At 44.6% G+C, this 21,515-nt stretch overlaps 1 protein-coding gene across 2 annotated transcripts in view; it reads left to right on the top strand.

Annotated features, from left to right (window-relative positions):
* The window catches only part of trim54.L (tripartite motif containing 54 L homeolog), a 21,728-nt gene extending 2,901 nt beyond the window's left edge, over positions 1-18,827 (top strand). For both annotated transcript variants that reach the window (XM_041563694.1, XM_041563695.1), the window contains exons 3-10: positions 6,530-6,702; positions 6,884-7,055; positions 7,225-7,320; positions 8,589-8,822; positions 11,754-11,776; positions 15,349-15,473; positions 16,995-17,075; positions 18,392-18,827. In XM_041563694.1, the coding sequence (XP_041419628.1) occupies positions 6,530-6,702; positions 6,884-7,055; positions 7,225-7,320; positions 8,589-8,822; positions 11,754-11,776; positions 15,349-15,473; positions 16,995-17,075; positions 18,392-18,399 (912 nt within the window). In that variant the 3' untranslated portion in view covers positions 18,400-18,827. The remainder of the gene's footprint in view (positions 1-6,529; positions 6,703-6,883; positions 7,056-7,224; positions 7,321-8,588; positions 8,823-11,753; positions 11,777-15,348; positions 15,474-16,994; positions 17,076-18,391) is intronic.
* Positions 18,828-21,515: the final 2,688 nt, after the last annotated feature.

Raw genomic sequence — 21,515 nt, 5'->3', positions numbered from 1 at the left:
ATTTATATATAGTGATCATATCCCCTTATATATTTATATATAGTGATCATATCCCCTTATATATTTATATATAGTGATCATATCCCCTTATATATTTATTTATAGTGATCATATCCCCTTATATATTTATATATTGATCATATCCCCTTATATATCTATATATAGTGATCATATCCCCTTATATATTTATATATAGTGATCATATCCCCTTATATATTTATATATAGTGATCATATCCCCTTATATATTTATATATAGTGATCATATCCCCTTATATATTTATATATAGTGATCATATCCCCTTATATATTTATATATAGTGATCATATCCCCTTATATAATTATATATAGTGATCATATCCCCTTATATATTTATATATAGTGATCATACCCCCTTATATAATTATATATAGTGATCATATCCCCTTATATATTTATATATAGTGATCATATCCCCTTATATATTTATATATAGTGATCATATCCCCCTTATATATTTATATATAGAGATCATATCCCCTTATATATTTATATATAGTGATCATATCCCCTTATATATTTATATATAGTGATCATATCCCCTTATATATTTATATATAGTGATCATATCTCCTTATATATTTATATATAGTGATCATATCTCCTTATATATTCATATATAGTGATCATATACCCTTATATATTTATACATAGTGATTATATCCCCCTTATATATTTATATATAGTGATCATATCCCCCTTATATATTTATATATATAGTGATCATATCCCCTTATATATTTATATATATAGTGATCATATCCCCTTATATATTTATATATAGTGATCATATCCCCTTATATATTTATATACAGTATAGTGATCATATCCCCTTATATATTTATATATAGTGATCATATCCCTCTTATATATTTATATATAGTGATCATATCCCCTTATATATTTATATATAGTGATCATATCCCCCTTATATATCTATATATAGTGATCATATCCCTCTTATATATTTATATATAGTGATCATATCCCCTTATATATTTATATATAGTGATCATATCCCCTTATATATTTATATAAAGTGATCATATCCCCCTAATATATTTATATATAGTGATCATATCCCCTTATATATTTATATATAGTGATCATATCCCCTTATATATTTATATATAGTGATCATATCCCCCTAATATATTTATATATAGTGATCATATCCCCTTATATATTTATATATAGTGATCATATCCCCTTATATATTTATATACAGTATAGTGATCATATCCCCCTTATATATTTATATATAGTGATCATATCCCCTTATATATTTATATATAGTGATCATATCCCCCTTATATATTTATATATAGTGATCATATCCCCTTATATATTTATATATAGTGATCATATCCCCTTATATATTTATATATATTGATCATATCCCCCTTATATATTTATATATAGTGATCATATCCCCCTTACATATTTATATATAGTGATCATATCCCCTTATATATTTATATATAGTGATCATATCCCCTTATATATTTATATATAGTGATCATATCCCCCTTATATATTTATATATAGTGATCATATCCCCCTTAACTGTCTCTTCTCCAGTGTAACCAATCACAACTTGCCTTTCCCCATAACTGATCCCTTCCATTCCCCTTATCAGCTTAGTCGCTCTTCTCTGTACTTTCTCTAGTACAAAGCCGACTTTCGGCCAGATCTCGATCAGGGAAGCCCGTCTGGGGCCCCCATCTCGGGCTGTTGGCAGCTTTTATCGGCCCGTGTATGGCCACCTTAAGGCTCTGCACTCTCTCCAGCTCATTTATATCCCTCTTAAGGACTGGAGTCCAAAACTGCCCCCATACTCCAGATGAGGCCTCACCAGGGACCTATAAAGAGACACAATTATGTTTCATCCCTTGAGTTAATGCCCTTTTTTATACAAGAACTTTATTTGCTTTAGTAGCCACAGAATGACACTGCCCAGAATTAGACAACTTGTTATCTACAAAGACCCCAAGATCCTTCTCATTTAAGGAAATTCCCAACACACTGCCATTTAGTGTATAACTTGCATTTATATTATTTTTACCAAAGTGCATAACCTGCATTTATCAACATTGAACCTCATTTTCCAGTTTGCTGCCCAGTTTTCCAGTTTAGACAAATCACTGTGCAAAGTGGCAGCATCCTGCATGGAACCTATAGTTCTGCACAATTTAGTCTCATCTGCAACAATAGAAACAGTACTTTCAATGGCCACCTCCAGGTCATTAATAAACAAGTTGAAAAGCAAGGGACCTAGTACAGAGCCCTGCGGTACTCCACTAACAACACTGGTCCAATTAGAAAATGTTCCATTTACCACCACTCTTTGTAGTCTATCTTTTAGCCAGTTCTCTATCCAGGTACAAATACTATGTTCCAGGCCAACATTCCTTCATTTAACCAGTAACCTTCTGTGTGACACTGTATCAAATGCTTTAGCAAAGTCTAAGTAAATCACATCCACTGCCATCCCAGAATCAAGGTCTCTGCTCACCTTCTCATAAAAAGAAATTAAGTTAGTCTGGCAAGATCTATTACGCATAAAACCATGCTGGCACACACTCATAGTATTATGATTTGCTATGAAGTCCAGTATCTTATCCTTTATTAACCCTTCGAAAAGCTTTCCTACCACTGACGTCAGACTAACTGGCCTATAGTTTCGAGGCTGAGAACGGGATCCTTTTTTGAATAGAGGCACCACATTAGCAATTCGCCAGTCTCTCAGCACTATGCCAGATCTCAATGAATCCTGAAAAATTAAGTAAAGAGGTTTGGCAATCACAGAGCTAAGCTCGCTAAGTACCCTGGGATGAATACCATCTGGCCCCGGACCTTTGTTTATATTAACGTTCTAGTCTCTTGAATTTCTTCTTGTGTGAACCATGCATCATTAGTTGTATTACTAGAATTGGGACTATTAATAAGGAAACCTTCATTAGCTGGTTCCTCATTTGTGTAGACAGATGAAAAATAAGAATCTGAGCTTTTTTTTTGTTCTCATCAACCATCTGACCCCCCTCTGATAGTAAAGGTGCCACCCCATCCTGCTTAGTTTTTTTTACTATTAACATATTTAAAAAATAATTTTGGATTTTTTTTACTGCTTGCTGCAATATCCTTTTCTATAGCAATTTTAGCTTGCCTTATAGCTTCTTTGCATGATTTATTGGCCTCCTTGTACCTTATAAATGATTCGGCTGTACCAGATAACTTGAAAGCCTTAAAAGCAGGTCTTTTCTTACCCACCTCAACACCAACGCTTCTATTGAACCAAAAAGGTTTTGTTTTACAACGATGTTCCTTGCTTACAAGTGGAATATACTGACAAGTAGATTTATTTTAAAGTCTTCCCATTTTTGTTCTGTGTTTAACCCTGTGAAAAGCATTTCCCACTTAATATGTCACAGAGATGCCCTTATACTGTCACAGTTTGTACGTCTGAAATGTAGTGTTTTAGTTGGTCCCTTATAGAATTGCTTCTGCAACAGAATCTCAAAGGAGACCATGTTATGATCACTATTCCCTAAATGCCCCTCACCCACACAAATGTTAGAGATGAGTTCAGTATTATTAGTTATTACAGGTACAAAAGAGAGTTATTCCTAGTAGGTTCTTGAACGAGCTGGAATAAAAAGTTGTCATTCAGCATATTTACAAACCTACTCGCTTTTTGTGTCTTAGCAACCCCATTACCCCAGTCAATGTCTATAATATATAGGGATCATATCCCCTTAACTGTCTCTTCTCCAGTGTAACCAATCCCATCTTTCCCCATAACTGATCCGTTTCATTCCCTTTATCAGTTTAGTTTCTCTTCTCTGTACTTTCTCTATTTAATTACTCTCCCTTATATATTTATACATAGTTATTATATCACCCCTTAAGCGCCTCTTCTCCAGAGTGAACATCCCCAATTTGGCCAGTCTTTCCTCATAGCTAAGATTTTCCCTTTACCAGCTTAGTTGCCCTTCTCTGTACCCTCTCTTCTTCAAACTAAGTTTTGACTATAACCGAATTTACAAAACTACCAGAGGGTTATTCCATGTGGCCCTGGGTCCCTGTCAGAGCCGAGTCAGACTGACCAGGCACCCTAGGCAAACTGGCTGGTCATGGCGAGACTGGGCCCCCACATGCACAAATCAACGCTCACGTGCATCACCACACATAGAAGCGTGAATGGCGTAGGAGAGAGTGGACAAGACATGGGGTAGAAGGCAGGTAAGGTACATGCCTGGTGCCCCCCAACTTTGTGCCCTAGGAATGTGCCTACTCTGCCTACACCTAGTTCTGGCCCTGGTCACATTAATTTTGAGGAAAGATTCAGCTGAGCCATTAGTGCAGCTATGAAGTGAGCCTGGGAACTCTGACTCCTTTATTGTATATACTGAAGAAAAGAACTGATTTAGCACATTTGCCTTTTTTGTATCTTTTATAACCTTTATTTCCATTATTTATTTGAGCCACACTTGCATTTTCTTACTGTTAATATACTAAGAAAACTTTATGGGGTAACTCTTAGCATGTGTTGCAATCAGTTCCTCATTTTCTATCTTTGTTTTCTTGTTTTACAACATTTATTTTAGTGTTTATATTCATTAAATGCACTTGCAGACTTGCAGTTATCATATACCTTTCTCTTCTTTCCTATTAACTTCTTTACTTCTATATTAAGCCACATATGGTGATTCTTGGTGCTTCTATATTTACTCCTTAAGGGAATAAATTGAGAACAGTAATGATTTAATATCAGTTTAAATGACAACCATTTCTGTTCTGTGTTTTTAGCTGAACACATAATGCCCCAATCAATACTCTGTAGGGCAGCCTTTAAAGGAGAACTAATCATCCATTATTTATGTTTAGCTTTGTATGTTTGTCTCTATGTGTATCTGTGTGTATCTGTGAGTGTATAATTCACTGAGGTCTGTGACCCCTACCTGCAGGCAGTGGTGTAACTAGCCCTTTCCAGCCCCCCCCCCCCACTTAAGAAAATTTCGAAGGGGTCCAGCATACACAGCAACAATACCTGATTAGAAAGTTCTGATTAGAAAGTGGCTGGGGAGGAGGATTCCTGTGCAGCAGACCCTGTACTGAGTCCAACCAGGGAGGTTGGGAATAATATAGTAACAGAGAGGCAGAAAGATAATGGGCACCCTTGCCCCTGTTATTTGTTCTATATGTTCTATCAATGATTAAGCACCCCTGGGTACCACAGGATAGAGACCTTAGATTGTAAGCTCATTTGGGCAGAGGCTGATGGGACTGTGATAGGGACCTTATATTGTAAGCTCACTGGGACAGGGACTGATGGGAATGTGATAGGGACCAACTGAACTGAACACATTCTCTTCTCAAGACCTTCTCTAGCACATTTGTTCCCTGGGAAGTGGGTATGTGGGTAGGTAGGTAGGTATGTAGGTGCTCCCACACAGCAGGCACTAAACAAGCCCAGTAGCTGTATTAAGCCTGTACCTCTACTCATGTCCCAATAACTCCTCACAGACAGGGCTATCATCTGTCATCTGTTGAGAGTAATTCTGGCACGTTCCCCAGTGGAGGATCCTTCACTCAGGTTGAGTTGGAGCTCTGGGCCAAGCTCATGTGGGCAACATGGCAGCTGGGAGTCTTTCAATTGTGTATTAGTGACTACCGTGTCAGACTACTCCTGGAATTGTCTTTGTTTTGGCTAGCAATGACCATGTTCACCAACTGGAGCGAAAACAATACCTCAGACTAACAGTGGGGCTTCTTTGGAATGTTGTTTTGGAATGTCCTGCCAACCAGTGGAGCTGGTTGTCCATTGGAAATACTGACCTGAACCATAGTTGAAGGAAAGTCAGTAGTAGGAGGAACAGGATCGAAGAGAGTTGGTAGGAGGAGGAACAAGATAGATGGGAGTCAGTAGAAGGAACAAGATGGATGAAAGTCAGTAGGGGGATGAACAAGATGGAGGGAGGACAGTAGGAGGAGCAACGAGATGGAAGGGAGTCAGTAGAAGGAACAAGATGGATGGAAGTCAGTAGGAGGAGGAATGATATGAAGGGAAGTCAGTAGGAGGAGTGATGAGATGGAGGAAGAGGAGGAGGAGGAACAAGGGTGTGATTATTGTTAAGGCACCTGCTGTATTTGAGGGTAGAGTTGAGTTTGGTTCACAGGTATTACCAGACGTGTAGTTATTACTGGGCTCCACAGAAACTTCCATTTAGGGCTCCATGACATTGCTAAAGTGACCAATGCTTCCAAGATATATTGCAGTTGCTCATTAATTAGGGCCTTACTGGGCACCCGACATGACCTCCATGCAACCTCGGGTATGCTACATCTGTAGTTTTGCCCCCAGGGCAGGGTGAAAGGTCTTTGTATGGAGCAATCTAGAAATAGATGTATGAATTTTACCCCAGATAGGGGCAGGACAGAAAGGGTTCAGTATGGGAAAAGCATTTGATGATGTCCTTCTGTCCCCCAGTCCTCTAATCCTCTATGGCAGTCCCGTGGTTCCAGCACAGTCTCCTCTGGGGGGCGATTTCGCTGCCCTTCGTGCCGCCATGAGGTGGTGCTGGACAGACACGGGGTGTACGGGCTTCAGAGGAACCTACTGGTGGAAAATATCATTGACATTTACAAACAAGAGTCGAGCAGGTAAGTTCTGTGGAATTGGGGGGCATTTATTGGTGAGGGGCTCATATAGGAACATAGGGTGGGGGAACTATATAAAAGACTCTAATGGATCACAGTAGGGTAAAGAGTAGTCAGTACATAGAAGGGCCACCCAGCAGAGAGTCATTTCTGAACTGCACCTTGTTGCTCCCCTCCTGCCCAGGCCATTGAACCCCAAATCTGAGCAGCACCTCATGTGTGAAGAGCACGAGGATGAGAAGATTAACATCTACTGCCTGAGCTGCGAGGTCCCTACCTGCTCCATGTGCAAAGTCTTTGGGGCCCACAAGGACTGTGAGGTGGCCCCTCTTTCCAGTGTCTACAAAAGTCAGAAGGTACCATGGGGGTGAGGAGTGGGAGGGATCTGGGAACCCTATCATTAACCTCATTGGCCTGGATGGTTGAACTGGAGCCAGTCTCAGGCAGGGTGTGATACTGAGGTGTTGCTCCGACAACCAGTGTAGTTTGGATTGTGGGGTCACTGTGATATTCCTGTACCCCCAGAGTGAGCTGAGTGACGGCATTGCCATGCTGGTGGGGGGAAATGATCGGATCCAGGCAATCATCACTCAGATGGAGGAGATCTGCAAGAGCATCGAGGTGAGTCCCCTGAATGAATAGAATCAAGAACACTGGTAGGTGATGATTTGCAGTAAAATTCTTAGGTCTCAAAGTAAAGACTCACCAGTTTGGAGAAGCGTCAGCTGAGGGAGCAGATAACTGAGTAGTAAAAATGTGCAGCACTTGCAAAGACCAATCTTACAGACAGACTTGTCAGTTAAAAAACATTTTTATTTTAGTGGACAAGATACAGCCTGACGCGTTTCTTATCATTCAGATACTTAATCATAGGCCACATGCACACAGTATATTTAAAACAAGAAAGAGCCAATCAGCTTTGTAGATACTAGAGTTACACATATGGTACAACAAGAAACATCCCTATTGGTAACACTCAGTGTGACCTCACTCTAGATAACCCCATGCCTAATGGGTTGCTTAGTCGCCATCTTGGTGCTCTCCTTAAAGTTAATTCAAAACAACCAAAACTTTATACAAACTAACACAAAAAACAAATGTAAAAAATAAATAAATATATATATATATATATATATATATATATATATATATATGTCTCTTAGTTATGTCTCCCCCTCTCTGGTGCCACAACTTTCTATGTCCCTAATAGAATAATGAGATTATTTCCACAGCACAAGTGCAACTGATTAACCACATTAGTCTCATTATTTTTCTTATGTTGTTCATGTGCTCACGGGCTCTTTCTAGTAATCGTCTGCCTGTGTGTCTGACCCACATATTGTTTATCACACAAAAGACATAAGAAATATGACATTGCGCATATTACAATTAATATATTGTTTTGTTCTATGTGTCTCTTTGAGAGAAAATGATCCCCATTGTTACATAATGACGCGTAAGGCTTTACCCAGTGCACTGAAATAAATAATTTTTAAATGACAAGTCTGGAAGATTGGTCTTTGCAACTGTCAGCTCATTATTACTACTCAGATGACATAGAGTTGCCCCAGGAAAACTGCCCCACGTCTATAAGTCAGGGGCTCTGTGGTAGGGGGGCCCCAAGAGACATACATTTTTTTTTTAAATTGTGGAGGGTGGGGATTGCAATAGAGTGGGTGGAGTCTGTGTGGCTGATGCAGGGTTTTGGCATAATGGGGCGTCGTCAGTCTAGCATAGCATTTTTCATTGGGGCCCCATTCTACTTGTTGTCAGGGCCCACCTAGGCCCCCCTAAGGCAAGGGCCCTGCTTATTTAGTAGTATGGGGCCCCGTGATTGCTGCTGGCTGCCCTGTATACATGTGACTGTAGCTTGTGCCCAATCTCTGTAGGATAACAGCCGCCGCCAGAAGCAGCTCCTCAGCCAACGATTCGACTCCCTCTACAACATCCTGGAGGAGCGCAGGAAGGAACTGCTGCAAATGGTTACCCGGCAACAGGAGGAGAAGCTGCAGTGTGTGCGGGGGCTCATCCGCCAACATGGGGACCACCTGGAGGTCACCTCCAAACTAGTCGAGTCCTCAATTCAGTCCATGGAGGAGCCACAAATGGCAGCCTTCCTGCAGGTGAGCAAACAGGAACATAGAGGAACCCCTTCCTATGCTGATGGTGAGATCTCCTTTCCTCCCCACCAATGAATCACTCATTCCCCCTCTCTTGGTAGGGAATCCCATAACCTGACTGTCCTTACAGTAAAGAACCCCTTCCTATGCTGATGGTGAGATCTCCTTTCCTCCCCCACCAATGAATCACTCATTCCCCTCTCTTGGTAGGGAATCCCATAACCTGACTGTCCTTACAGTAAAGAACCCCTTCCTATACTGATGGTGAGATCTCCTTTCCTCCCCACCAATGAATCACTCATTCCTCTCTCTTGGTAGGGAATCCCATAACCTGACTGCCCTTACTGTAAAGAACCCCTTCCTATGCTGATGGTGACATCTCCTTTCCTCCCCACCAATGAATCACTCATTCCCCTCTCTTGGTAGGGAATCCCATAACCTGACTGCCCTTACAGTAAAGAACCCCTTCCTATACTGATGGTGAGATCTCCTTTCCTCCCCACCAATGAATCACTCATTCCCCCTCTCTTGGTAGGGAATCCCATAACCTGACTGCCCTTACAGTAAAGAACCCCTTCCTATACTGATGGTGAGATCTCCTTTCCTCCCCACCAATGAATCACTCATTCCCCTCTCTTGGTAGGGAATCTCATATCCTGACTGCCCTTACAGTAAAGAACCCCTTCCTATGCTGATGGTGAGATCTCCTTTCCTCCCCACCAATGAATCACTCATTCCCCCTCTCTTGGTAGGGAATCCCATAACCTGACTGCCCTTACAGTAAAGAACCCCTTCCTATACTGATGGTGAGATCTCCTTTCCTCCCCACCAATGAATCACTCATTCCCCTCTCTTGGTAGGGAATCTCATATCCTGACTGCCCTTACAGTAAAGAACCCCTTCCTATGCTGATGGTGAGATCTCCTTTCCTCCCCACCAATGAATCACTCATTCCCCCTCTCTTGGTAGGGAATCCCATAACCTGACTGTCCTTACAGTAAAGAACCCAGTAGCACAACTAGAGGGGGGCGGGCCCTGGCGCGCGATGTGTAGCCGGGCCCCCGCCCCCCTCCGTATAGCCGCAATTAGTAAAAAACTCAGTGGCGCGATCTACCGGTGGGCCCTGAGGGGGTGCAGGCCCTGGCCCAATTGCACCCCCTGCTCCCCCGGTAGTTACCCCACTGAAAGAACCCCTTCCTATGCTGATGGTGAGATGTCCTTTCCTCCCCACCAATGAATCACTCATTCCCTCTCTCTTGGTAGGGAATCCCATAACCTGACTGCTCTTACAGTAAAGAACCCCTTCCTATGCTGATGGTGAGATCTCCTTTCCTCCCCACCAATGAATCACTCATTCCCCCTCTCTTGGTAGGGAATCCCATAACCTGACTGTCCTTACAGTAAAGAACCCCTTCCTATGCTGATGGTGAGATCTCCTTTCCTCCCCACCAATGAATCACTCATTCCCCCTCTCTTGGTAGGGAATCCCATAACCTGACTGCCCTTACAGTAAAGAACCCCTTCCTATGCTGATGGTGAGATCTCCTTTCCTCCCCACCAATGAATCACTCATTCCCCTCTCTTGGTAGTGAATCCCATAACCTGACTGTCCTTACAGTAAAGAACCCCTTCCTATGCTGATGGTGACATCTCCTTTCCTCCCCACCAATGAATCACTCATTCCCCCTCTCTTGGTAGGGAATCCCATAATTTGACTGCCCTTACAGTAAAGAACCCCTTCCTATGCTGATGGTGAGATGTCCTTTCCTCCCCACCAATGAATCACTCATTCCCCCTCTCTTGGTAGTGAATCCCATAACCTGACTGTCCTTACAGTAAAGAACCCCTTCCTATGCTGATGATGACATCTCCTTTCCTCCCCACCAATGAATCACTCATTCCCCTCTCTTGGTAGGGAATCCCATAACCTGACTGCCCTTACTGTAAAGAACCCCTTCCTATGCTGATGGTGACATCTCCTTTCCTCCCCACCAATGAATCACTCATTCCCCCTCTCTTGGTAGGGAATCCCATAACCTGACTGCCCTTACAGTAAAGAACCCCTTCCTATGCTGATGGTGAGATCTCCTTTCCTCCCCACCAATGAATCACTCATTCCCCCTCTCTTGGTAGGGAATCCCATATCCTGACTGCCCTTACAGTAAAGAACCCCTTCCTATACTGATGGTGAGATCTCCTTTCCTCCCCACCAATGAATCACTCATTCCCCCTCTCTTGGTAGTGAATCCCATAACCTGACTGTCCTTACAGTAAAGAACCCCTTCCTATGCTGATGATGACATCTCCTTTCCTCCCCACCAATGAATCACTCATTCCTCTCTCTTGGTAGGGAATCCCATAACCTGACTGCCCTTACTGTAAAGAACCCCTTCCTATGCTGATGGTGACATCTCCTTTCCTCCCCACCAATGAATCACTCATTCCCCCTCTCTTGGTAGGGAATCCCATAACCTGACTGCCCTTACAGTAAAGAACCCCTTCCTATGCTGATGGTGAGATCTCCTTTCCTCCCCACCAATGAATCCCTCATTCCCCCTCTCTTGGTAGGGAATCCCATATCCTGACTGCCCTTACAGTAAAGAACCCCTTCCTATGCTGATGGTGAGATCTCCTTTCCTCCCCACCAATGAATCACTCATTCCCCCTCTCTTGGTAGGGAATCCCATAACCTGACTGTCCTTACAGTAAAGAACCCCTTTCTATGCTGATGGTGAGATCCCCATGCCCATGCATTTGGATGTTTTTCTCTGTACATTCTTCCTGTTCCATGTAACTAAGCAGACATGAATATGGGGGGCCAATATAATGGTGGGTGCAGGTAGCACAGAGAGGGGCACATAAGGGGTACAATAGGTCAGTCAGTATATGAGTACTGAGTATGTCACTGAGTGTTGTTTCTTCTCTCTCCCACAGAACGCTAAGGAGCTGATCAAGAAGTGAGTCTCTACTGCTGCTGTAACATGACACAGACACTCGCTCTTTATAATCCCATATCAGCACCTGCCAACAGCGCCCTCAGGTGGGGAGTTGCTTAACTGTCCCCAGAATTCCCTGACTGGGATCTGTGAGACTTGTTGGTGCAGTAGCTCCCTCTGGAGACAATTAATTCAATTACAACCCCCTATTATATCTGCTTCCTCATTAACACTCACACATGTACTCACACACTCACACTCACATACACATACATACACTCACATACACTCACACACTCACATACACTCACACATGTACTCACACACTCACACTCACATACACATACATACACTCACACTCACATACACTCACACACTCACATACACTCACACATGTACTCACACACTCACACTCACACACACTCACATACACTCACATACACTCACACTCATATACACTCATACTCACATACACTCACATACACTCACACTCATATACACTCATACTCACATACACATACATACACATTCACTCACAAACTCACATACTCACATACACTCACATACACACACTCAAATACACTCACACTCACATACACTCACACATGTACTCACACACACTCACTCACACTCACATACTCACATACTCACATACACTTACACTCACAAACTCACATACACTCACTCACACTCACACACTCACATACAGAGTGAGTGCCCTGTTTTGTTCCTCAGTATGGTGTCTATATAGTAACATAGTAAATTCGGTTGAGAAAAGACACACGTCCATCAAGTTCAACATTAAGTCTATATATAACCTGTGTAACTGCCAGTTGATCCAGAGGAAGAAAAACCCATCTGAAGTCTCTCCAATTTGCCTCAGACGGGGAAAAATTCCTTCCTGACTCCAAAATGTAATGGGACCAGTCCCTGGATCAACTTGTACTATGAGCTCTCTCCCATATCCCTGTCTTCCCTCACTTGCTAAACACCATCCAACCCCTTCTTATACCTATCTAATGTATCAGCCTGTACCCCTGATTCACTTCCCAGCTCTCCCTGTAACACCCCTTTCCCTCCTCTAATCTCATTGGCTCCCTCCTGTCTGCTGGGAGGAGCTACTGGTGAATAAAGCATCCGACCCTTCCTTGTACCTCTCTAATGTATCAGCCTGTACCACTGATTCACTTCCCAGCTCTCCCTGTAACACCCCTTTCCCTCCTCTAATCTCATTGGCTCCCTCCTGTCTGCTGGGAGGAGCTACTGGTGAATAAAGCATCCGACCCTTCCTTGTACCTATCTAATGTATCAGCCTGTACCCCTGATTCACTTCCCAGCTCTCCCTGTAACACCCCTTTCCCTCCTCTAATCTCATTGGCTCCCTCCTGTCTGCTGGGAGGAGCTACTGGTGAATAAAGCATCCGACCCTTCCTTGTACCTATCTAATGTATCAGCCTGTACCCCTGATTCACTTCACAGCTCTCCCTGTAACACCCCTTTCCCTCCTCTAATCTCATTGGCTCCCTCCTGTCTGCTGGGAGGAGCTACTGGTGAATAAAGCATCCGACCCTTCCTTGTACCTATCTAATGTATCAGCCTGTACCCCTGATTCACTTCCCAGCTCTCCCTGTAACACCCCTTTCCTTCCTCTAATCTCATTGGCTCCCTCCTGTCTGCTGGGAGGAGCTACTGGTGAATAATGCATCCGACCCTTCCTTGTACCTATCTAATGTATCAGCCTGTACCCCTGATTCACTTCCTAGCTCTCCCTGTAACACCCCTTTCCCTCCTCTAATCTCATTGGCTCCCTCCTGTCTGCTGGGAGGAGCTACTGGTGAATAAAGCATCCGACCCTTCCTTGTACCTATCTAATGTATCAGCCTGTACCCCTGATTCACTTCACAGCTCTCCCTGTAACACCCCTTTCCCTCCTCTAATCTCATTGGCTCCCTCCTGTCTGCTGGGAGGAGCTACTGGTGAATAAAGCATCCGACCCTTCCTTGTACCTATCTAATGTATCAGCCTGTACCCCTGATTCACTTCACAGCTCTCCCTGTAACACCCCTTTCCCTCCTCTAATCTCATTGGCTCCCTCCTGTCTGCTGGGAGGAGCTACTGGTGAATAAAGCATCCGACCCTTCCTTGTAGCTATCTAATGTATCAGCCTGTACCCCTGATTCACTTCCCAGCTCTCCCTGTAACACCCCTTTCCCTCCTCTAATCTCATTGGCTCCCTCCTGTCTGCTGGGAGGAGCTACTGGTGAATAAAGCATCCGACCCTTCCTTGTACCTATCTAATGTATCAGCCTGTACCCCTGATTCACTTCCCAGCTCTCCCTGTAACACCCTTTCCCTCCTCTAATCTCATTGGCTCCCTCCTGTCTGCTGGGAGGAGCTACTGGTGAATAAAGCATCCGACCCTTCCTTGTACCTATCTAATGTATCAGCCTGTACCCCTGATTCACTTCACAGCTCTCCCTGTAACACCCCTTTCCCTCCTCTAATCTCATTGGCTCCCTCCTGTCTGCTGGGAGGAGCTACTGGTGAATAAAGCATCCGACCCTTCCTTGTACCTATCTAATGTATCAGCCTGTACCCCTGATTCACTTCCCAGCTCTCCCTGTAACACCCCTTTCCTTCCTCTAATCTCATTGGCTCCCTCCTGTCTGCTGGGAGGAGCTACTGGTGAATAATGCATCCGACCCTTCCTTGTACCTATCTAATGTATCAGCCTGTACCCCTGATTCACTTCCTAGCTCTCCCTGTAACACCCCTTTCCCTCCTCTAATCTCATTGGCTCCCTCCTGTCTGCTGGGAGGAGCTACTGGTGAATAAAGCATCCGACCCTTCCTTGTACCTATCTAATGTATCAGCCTGTACCCCTGATTCACTTCACAGCTCTCCCTGTAACACCCCTTTCCCTCCTCTAATCTCATTGGCTCCCTCCTGTCTGCTGGGAGGAGCTACTGGTGAATAAAGCATCCGACCCTTCCTTGTACCTATCTAATGTATCAGCCTGTACCCCTGATTCACTTCACAGCTCTCCCTGTAACACCCCTTTCCCTCCTCTAATCTCATTGGCTCCCTCCTGTCTGCTGGGAGGAGCTACTGGTGAATAAAGCATCCGACCCTTCCTTGTACCTATCTAATGTATCAGCCTGTACCCCTGATTCACTTCCCAGCTCTCCCTGTAACACCCCTTTCCCTCCTCTAATCTCATTGGCTCCCTCCTGTCTGCTGGGAGGAGCTACTGGTGAATAAAGCATCCGACCCTTCCTTGTACCTATCTAATGTATCAGCCTGTACCACTGATTCACTTCCCAGCTCTCCCTGTAACACCCCTTTCCTCTAATCTCATTGGCTCCCTCCTGTCTGCTGGGAGGAGCTACTGGTGAATAAAGCATCCGACCCTTCCTTGTACCTATCTAATGTATCAGCCTGTACCACAGATTCTGGGAGACAATTCCACATCTTCACAGCTCTCACCAAAAATTATGGTTTATATATATATAAATATAGTGGATATATATAGTGGATATAAGGTATATAAATATAAATATGGTGGATATAAAGTATGTGCTGAATTATCACAGGATCACAGACATGTCCACAGTCTCCACCATTGAGCGCCCTGAGCCTGGATATGAGAACATGGACCATTTCTCAGTGAATGTGGATTACGTCTCCGAGATGCTCCGAACCATCGATTTCCAGTCAGGTGGGGGCAATATTCCTTTTTTTGGGGGGCAGTCGGCTCAGGGTGGGCGGGTGTAAGTGGGGTAACATTCCAGTCTCCTGCCTCTCCCTTATTGGCCATTGACAGGTGCAAAGGATTCTGGGAGGGTCTGTGACTAGGGAAAGCAAAGGATTGTGGGTAAAACAAAGGTAGTGTTGGGGGGTGTAGATAAAGGAACCCCCTCACTGAGAGCACTAATTTCCCCCCATTGTGCAGCCCCCCAGTCTCATGTGTAGGAGCTTTAAGGAGGGGTGAGGACTCTGGGGCCCCTCATAGACTAGTGACAGGGAGGGGATTAGTAGGAAGGATCAGGACTGAGCAATAAGTAGAAACAATATCTACTATAGGTCAATCTATAAGAACTGGACTTGCTGAGTAATCAATCAAGACGTTTCACATCCGAGCAGCTTCTTCAGTACAACTGACTGGTGTGGGAAGTTCATATAAACTCTTCCACTAATCCAATCACAATGGGACATTGTAACTCTTCAGAGAAACTCACAGAGGTGTAGATTGTGTGTAGTTACTGTGATAGGATTATCCAATGTGTCATGTGACTCCTAGATACAGCTGTTACTTGTGAGAGTTACATGAATGGATGTGTGACGTGTTCTGAATCCCCCGGGTACAGATGTTAGAACACATTGTATGTAGCAGACAGGTGGTGTCGAAGGCCCCCGCCTCTGTTCAGGGATGGTTTCTCCACCTTGACATGAATCGCCTCTCTCACTCCTCGTTCAAACCAGCGACTTCTTTATCCAAGATTTGGACCTTGTTATCTTCAAAGGAGTGTCCCTTGTCTTTTAGGTGTAGAAAGAGCTGAGTGTTGCCCTGTAGAGTTCTCCCTCCTGTGCTGAGCCATTCGATTGGTGAGCAGTTGTTTTGTCTCCCCAATGTATAGATCTGTGCTCTCCTCACTACACTGGACTCCGGATACCACTTTGTTTTTCTTTTGGTGTTGGATCCTTTGGGTCTTTCTACACCTAAAAGACAAGGGACCCTCCTTTGAAGATAACAAGGTCCAAATCTTGGATAAAGAAGACGCTGGTTTGAACGAGGAGTGAAAGAGGCGATTCATGTCAAGGTGGAGAAACCATCCCTGAACAGAGGCGGGGGCCTTCGACACCACCTGTCTGCTACATACAATGTGTTCTACATCTGTACCCGGGGGATTCAGAACACGTCACACATCCATTCATGTAACTCTCACATGTAACAGCTGTATCTAGGAGTCACATGACACATTGGATAATCCGATCACAGTAACTACACACAATCAATTTCAGGAGTTACAATCAGTGCCATTGTGATTGGATTAGTGGAAGAGTTTATATGCCCAGAACTTCCCACACCAGTCAGTTGTACTGAAGAAGCTGCTCAGATGAGTAGTGAAACGTCTTCATTGATTACTCAGCAAGTCCAGTTGTTATAGATTGACCTATAGTAGATATACCATGACCTGGATGAAGATGTAGGAACAATATGGCTGCTGCTCTTCTCCAGGTTCCTCGGGGGAGGAGGAAGTGGTTGAAGCAGAAGAGACGGAGACTGCGGGGGAGGAGGATCAGACAGAACCTACAGAAGGTGAGAATTTATTTCTACCCCTGCGCCCCACCTCCTGCCAACAGAACATTATGTGGGGACGGGGGACAAATAAAGGAATATAAGGGCAGCAGCACCCACTGTAGATGAACCTACTCATGACTATTAATTAACACTTGGGGTGGGAAGTAGAACAAATGTTTTGTGTTATTGGGAATTATATTTACAAACAATTTATTGGAACTAAACAGAGAAGTCAGGGTGGGACAAGTGCCTCCTCTTAAAGCATCTTACCCCCTTCTACAGACACCCATGACTTCCAGCACTCTGAGCCTGTTACTCTGTTACTCTGAGCTCTATTGCTCTGTTACTATGTTCTAGGTTACTCTGTTACTCTGAGCTCTGTTACTCGGTTACTCGGTTACTCTGTTACTCTGAGCTCTGTTATTCTGAGCTCTGTTATTCTATTACTCTGAGCTCTGTTACTCTGAGCTCTGTTACTCGGTTACTCTGTTACGCTGAGCTCTGTTACTCTGAGCTCTGTTACTCTATTACTCTGTTACTCTGAGCTCTGTTACTCTATTACTCTGTTACTCTGAGCTCTGTTACTCTGAGCTCTGTTTCTCTATTACTCTCTTACTCTGTGTCAGGGAGCTGGGAGCTCCCTCCAGGGATGTAGTCAGGATCGAGGAGGAAGCCCTCTTGAGGGAGCAAGGTCGCAGTGTCCAAAGGGTTAATCAAAAGGGGTAGTCAGGATCCAGGCAAGAGTTCACAGGCAGGCAGATAACAACAAGTCCAAAGTCCAGGCAAAGGGTCAGAATAACAATCAGGAACAGGATTAGCTATAGAAGCTCACAGGGAACCCAGGATACTCACAGGAAATGATTCCTATACTTGGGCGCCATTCTGGCGTCTAGGTAGCGTTTTTATTTTCAAATTTGGCACCATAGTGACGTCATTGGCGTCCTTGCGCCGAAGTCGGCGCGCTGACGTCATCGCGCCGGCGCCGCTACCCACGTGGCGGCCATGGGCACCTCCATTTTGGAAGCGACGCCGGCAGGGAAGGACGCGCCGCCCGGAGCTCCTGGACCTGCTCCGGGCGGCGATCGTGACACTCTGTTACTCTGAGCTCTGTTACTCTGAGCTCTGTTACTCTGTTACTCTGTTACTCTTTTACTCTGTTACTCTGTTACTCTGAGTTCTGTAGTTTCAGAGTTGTGAGAGTTGGGTGGTGCCCCCCTCTCAGTGCCCAGGGGGAGTGTCTGTATGACAAACAGGGCGGAGCCTGGGGGTATCTATATGGGGCGTGGCCTGGAGACTGTAGTATTCTAATGGTTATTATGTTTGTTCTTTTGCAGGTCATTGATGTTCCAGTGTTTGTGTCACACGTCTCTCACACTCATCCCTCCCTGTGGCACAATAAATGCCCCCCCCCCATAGGTGCAGTGAGTGTGTCTGGGGGGCACATGTGGGGGTTACACACTCCCCCGTCCTTCCAGTATTAGGGAACTAGTGATTAGGGGAGGCCCATTGTTTCCTGCACCCCAATAGTAATATTTATTGCTGAGGTGAATGTGGGACTATTGGGGGCCCGTCCCTGTGCCAAGTAATCACATATGGGCAGGACTGGCACCCCCCCCCCGGGCATTGGGAATGGTCACTTCTCTCACTGACACTTACACTTGCCCCCCCCCCCCCCACAATTTCTCCTGCTACAACTTTTCTGCAATCTGATTGGTCGCTTTTTATTCTCTTTGTACATTTGACTCCAAATAAAATTTCCTTCTTCCCAAATCCGCCCCCGAATATCACTCGTCACACGTCTCTTTAATAAACCGGCCCCCGAGGCAGCGCATGGGATTGTGGGGGATTTCCTTGCACCCCCCCACCCCAATGGCAGCTGGAAATCAGGATTATTATGGGAACTGTTGATACTGGGTCCTATTTACAAATGTGACCCCAATACAGAGGGATCCCTTATCCAGAGAGTCTCTCTAATGGGGACACATGTGGGGAGTGAGTGTAGATTTATTGTTTCTGGATTAGGAGTAAATGATATTAGAATTGGGGGCACAAGGGGCAGGAATTACTTTATGTGTTGCCCCCAAACCCCATGTCCCCTCTGTATCTCTGCAGGGGGTGAATTATAGAATCCCATCACCCCCTTTGTATCCCCTCTGCTACAGGGAGTGGGGGTCAGTAGCACCGGGGGCCCCATTGTTTCAGGCCGAGAGCTGAATTGATTTATATGTGACAGTTGCACAGATTAATGAGATTAGAAACAACCCAAACATGAAGTCTCACTAAATGTCATATTAATCTGTCAGTCTGTCGGGCCCCCATCAATCCCTGTCACTTGCCATGAGCCTCCCTATCAATCCTGGGGGGGGGAGCATGTGTGCGTCATACAATAATCACATTAGCCCCCAATTGCCCTCCATCTCTCCTCCCAACTGTCAGTCTGCTGGATCCCTGCTCCTCTATCAGACAATGAAGCAGAGGGTTGTGGGAAATATGCAAATAAGCCAAAGTACCTGAGTATTTCTATATGATTGGCGAGTCAGGCAGATAGAGCCGAGGTGTAACCCGGGCCCAATGGCTCTGGGGCTGAGACAAGACAGACGGACTCACTGACCTGGGGACAAATAGAGAGAGTCGGTATAGAGATGGGGTTATTTCTGACAGCACTGCCTGTCTGGATCACAGTTTCCTCCTTGTCATATAATATAATATGATATCTGGGATGTAATATTGCTCAGTAATTAATGCACATGCTGCAGGCTGCACTGACTTATATGTAGCCATGCGACAGGGAACAACACAGTGCTGAAAGGGGGGAACCTGTACAGACTAAATAACACGCTATTTGTAGAGCAGCTGCGGGATCCCCAGATATAGCGCTTACAAGGCACTGTTGGGTGTTAATTTGCACCCCCAGATTGGACCTTGGGGCAAGAAAATAATGGATTTCAAATCTCTGTAAAAAAAGATCAGAGCTGGACTTTGCACAACCGACACTTGGCAGCTTTCTATTCAGGAGGGGGAGAGGCACATGGGTGTCAGGGTTGAACTGTACCCCAATGATGCACCTCAGTATTTATCAGCGAGAGGAGCATAACCTTCCCCAGGGCACAAACTCTGAGCTTGAACACTAGGGGTCGCACTTTTGCCCATAGGGGTAGTAATTACACACGGCATGGGCTGGTCTCCAGGCAGATGAACTGTTTGTATCTCAATTCAATGGTAATTTGGCACAGAAACTGGACTTCACTCCAAAGTATGATGGGCTATAACTAAGTGCCCACAAGGCATGAAACGCGTAGGGTCACCCTCTGAGATATTCCTTTTTATGTAATCATTTTTATTTTATTTGCATCATACTTTGGAGTGAAGTCCAGTTTGTGTGCCATTGAATTGAGAATGTATGACGTTACCTCCCCAAGCTGAAGGTCTGGGGCTTGAGCACCTGGACCCTGTGTTAGAATTAGTAAGTGCACCTTACTGCTCCCGAACCTTCCATACTGGATATTCTTCTTTCCTTTCCCCCTTTTTGCCCTCTCATTATTAGATGAACTGTTTGCGCAGCAGGTAGAGGTTCCTACTGTTTGATCTGACCTGTAAATAAGAGACACATCCGATTGCTTTTCCACATCGGGAAGAAATAGAGAACAGAATCCGATGGGCGATTCGACTTATCGTTGGGGTCAGGTACAAGCTGAGTGGTAGGAACTGAGTGAAGGGTTAAACCTGATGGATGCCATGTCTCAGAGCTGCGCCAGGGTCTATACAGGGTGGCACAACATTAGGGGACAAACTAAATGACATCATCAGCCTAAATCTGGACTTTGCCAGACCCACCTGTTGGCATAATATACGCCAAGCTCCATAGTTATAGCTCTACACAATGCCATTTAACCCTGTATTAACACTATATGTGCTGCATGTACCAGTCTTTATAGAGATAGGAGGCAGAAAAGAGACAATTTGCTGCGGCTGTGACCCCCACACACACACACCTTTGTACCTGAGATCAGGCTGGACCCCTAAACTTTCCCACATGAGCAGCATCTTTGTCCAATGAGCTGTCTGTGTTTGTCAGACCAGTATAGAGTGGGGGTATCATGGGGGTTATTGGGAGGTACATGAGTTGGTATAAGAGGTAGGGGTGTGCTAAGGGGTTCCCTGTATCTAGAAAGAGGTATCCAATCTATTTACCAACACCTGTTCTACCTGTGCTTGTTCCCTTCATCCCACACTGCAGCAACACGTATAAAGGTCTTTTCCTTTTCTTTCCTCGTCCAGTAGAGGAGCAAAGATGTCATTCTAGGGATGGGGGGACCAGGAGGCTTAGTGAGTGCAGTTGGGTCGCACCTATATGGACAGAGATAGGTCAGTGCACCCACAGTTTGGGGATAGAGAGAATGTATCACTGGGAGGAACTGACAAGTCCAGAGTTTTGGTAGAACATTTCAGGGGCGACAT

The sequence above is a fragment of the Xenopus laevis genome, chromosome 5L (assembly GCF_017654675.1).
Source record: "Xenopus laevis strain J_2021 chromosome 5L, Xenopus_laevis_v10.1, whole genome shotgun sequence".
Classification (NCBI taxonomy): Eukaryota; Metazoa; Chordata; class Amphibia; order Anura; family Pipidae; genus Xenopus; species Xenopus laevis.
The sequence above is the reverse complement of the archived record's forward strand: the minus strand, read 5'-3'. Positions and strand labels throughout refer to the sequence as shown.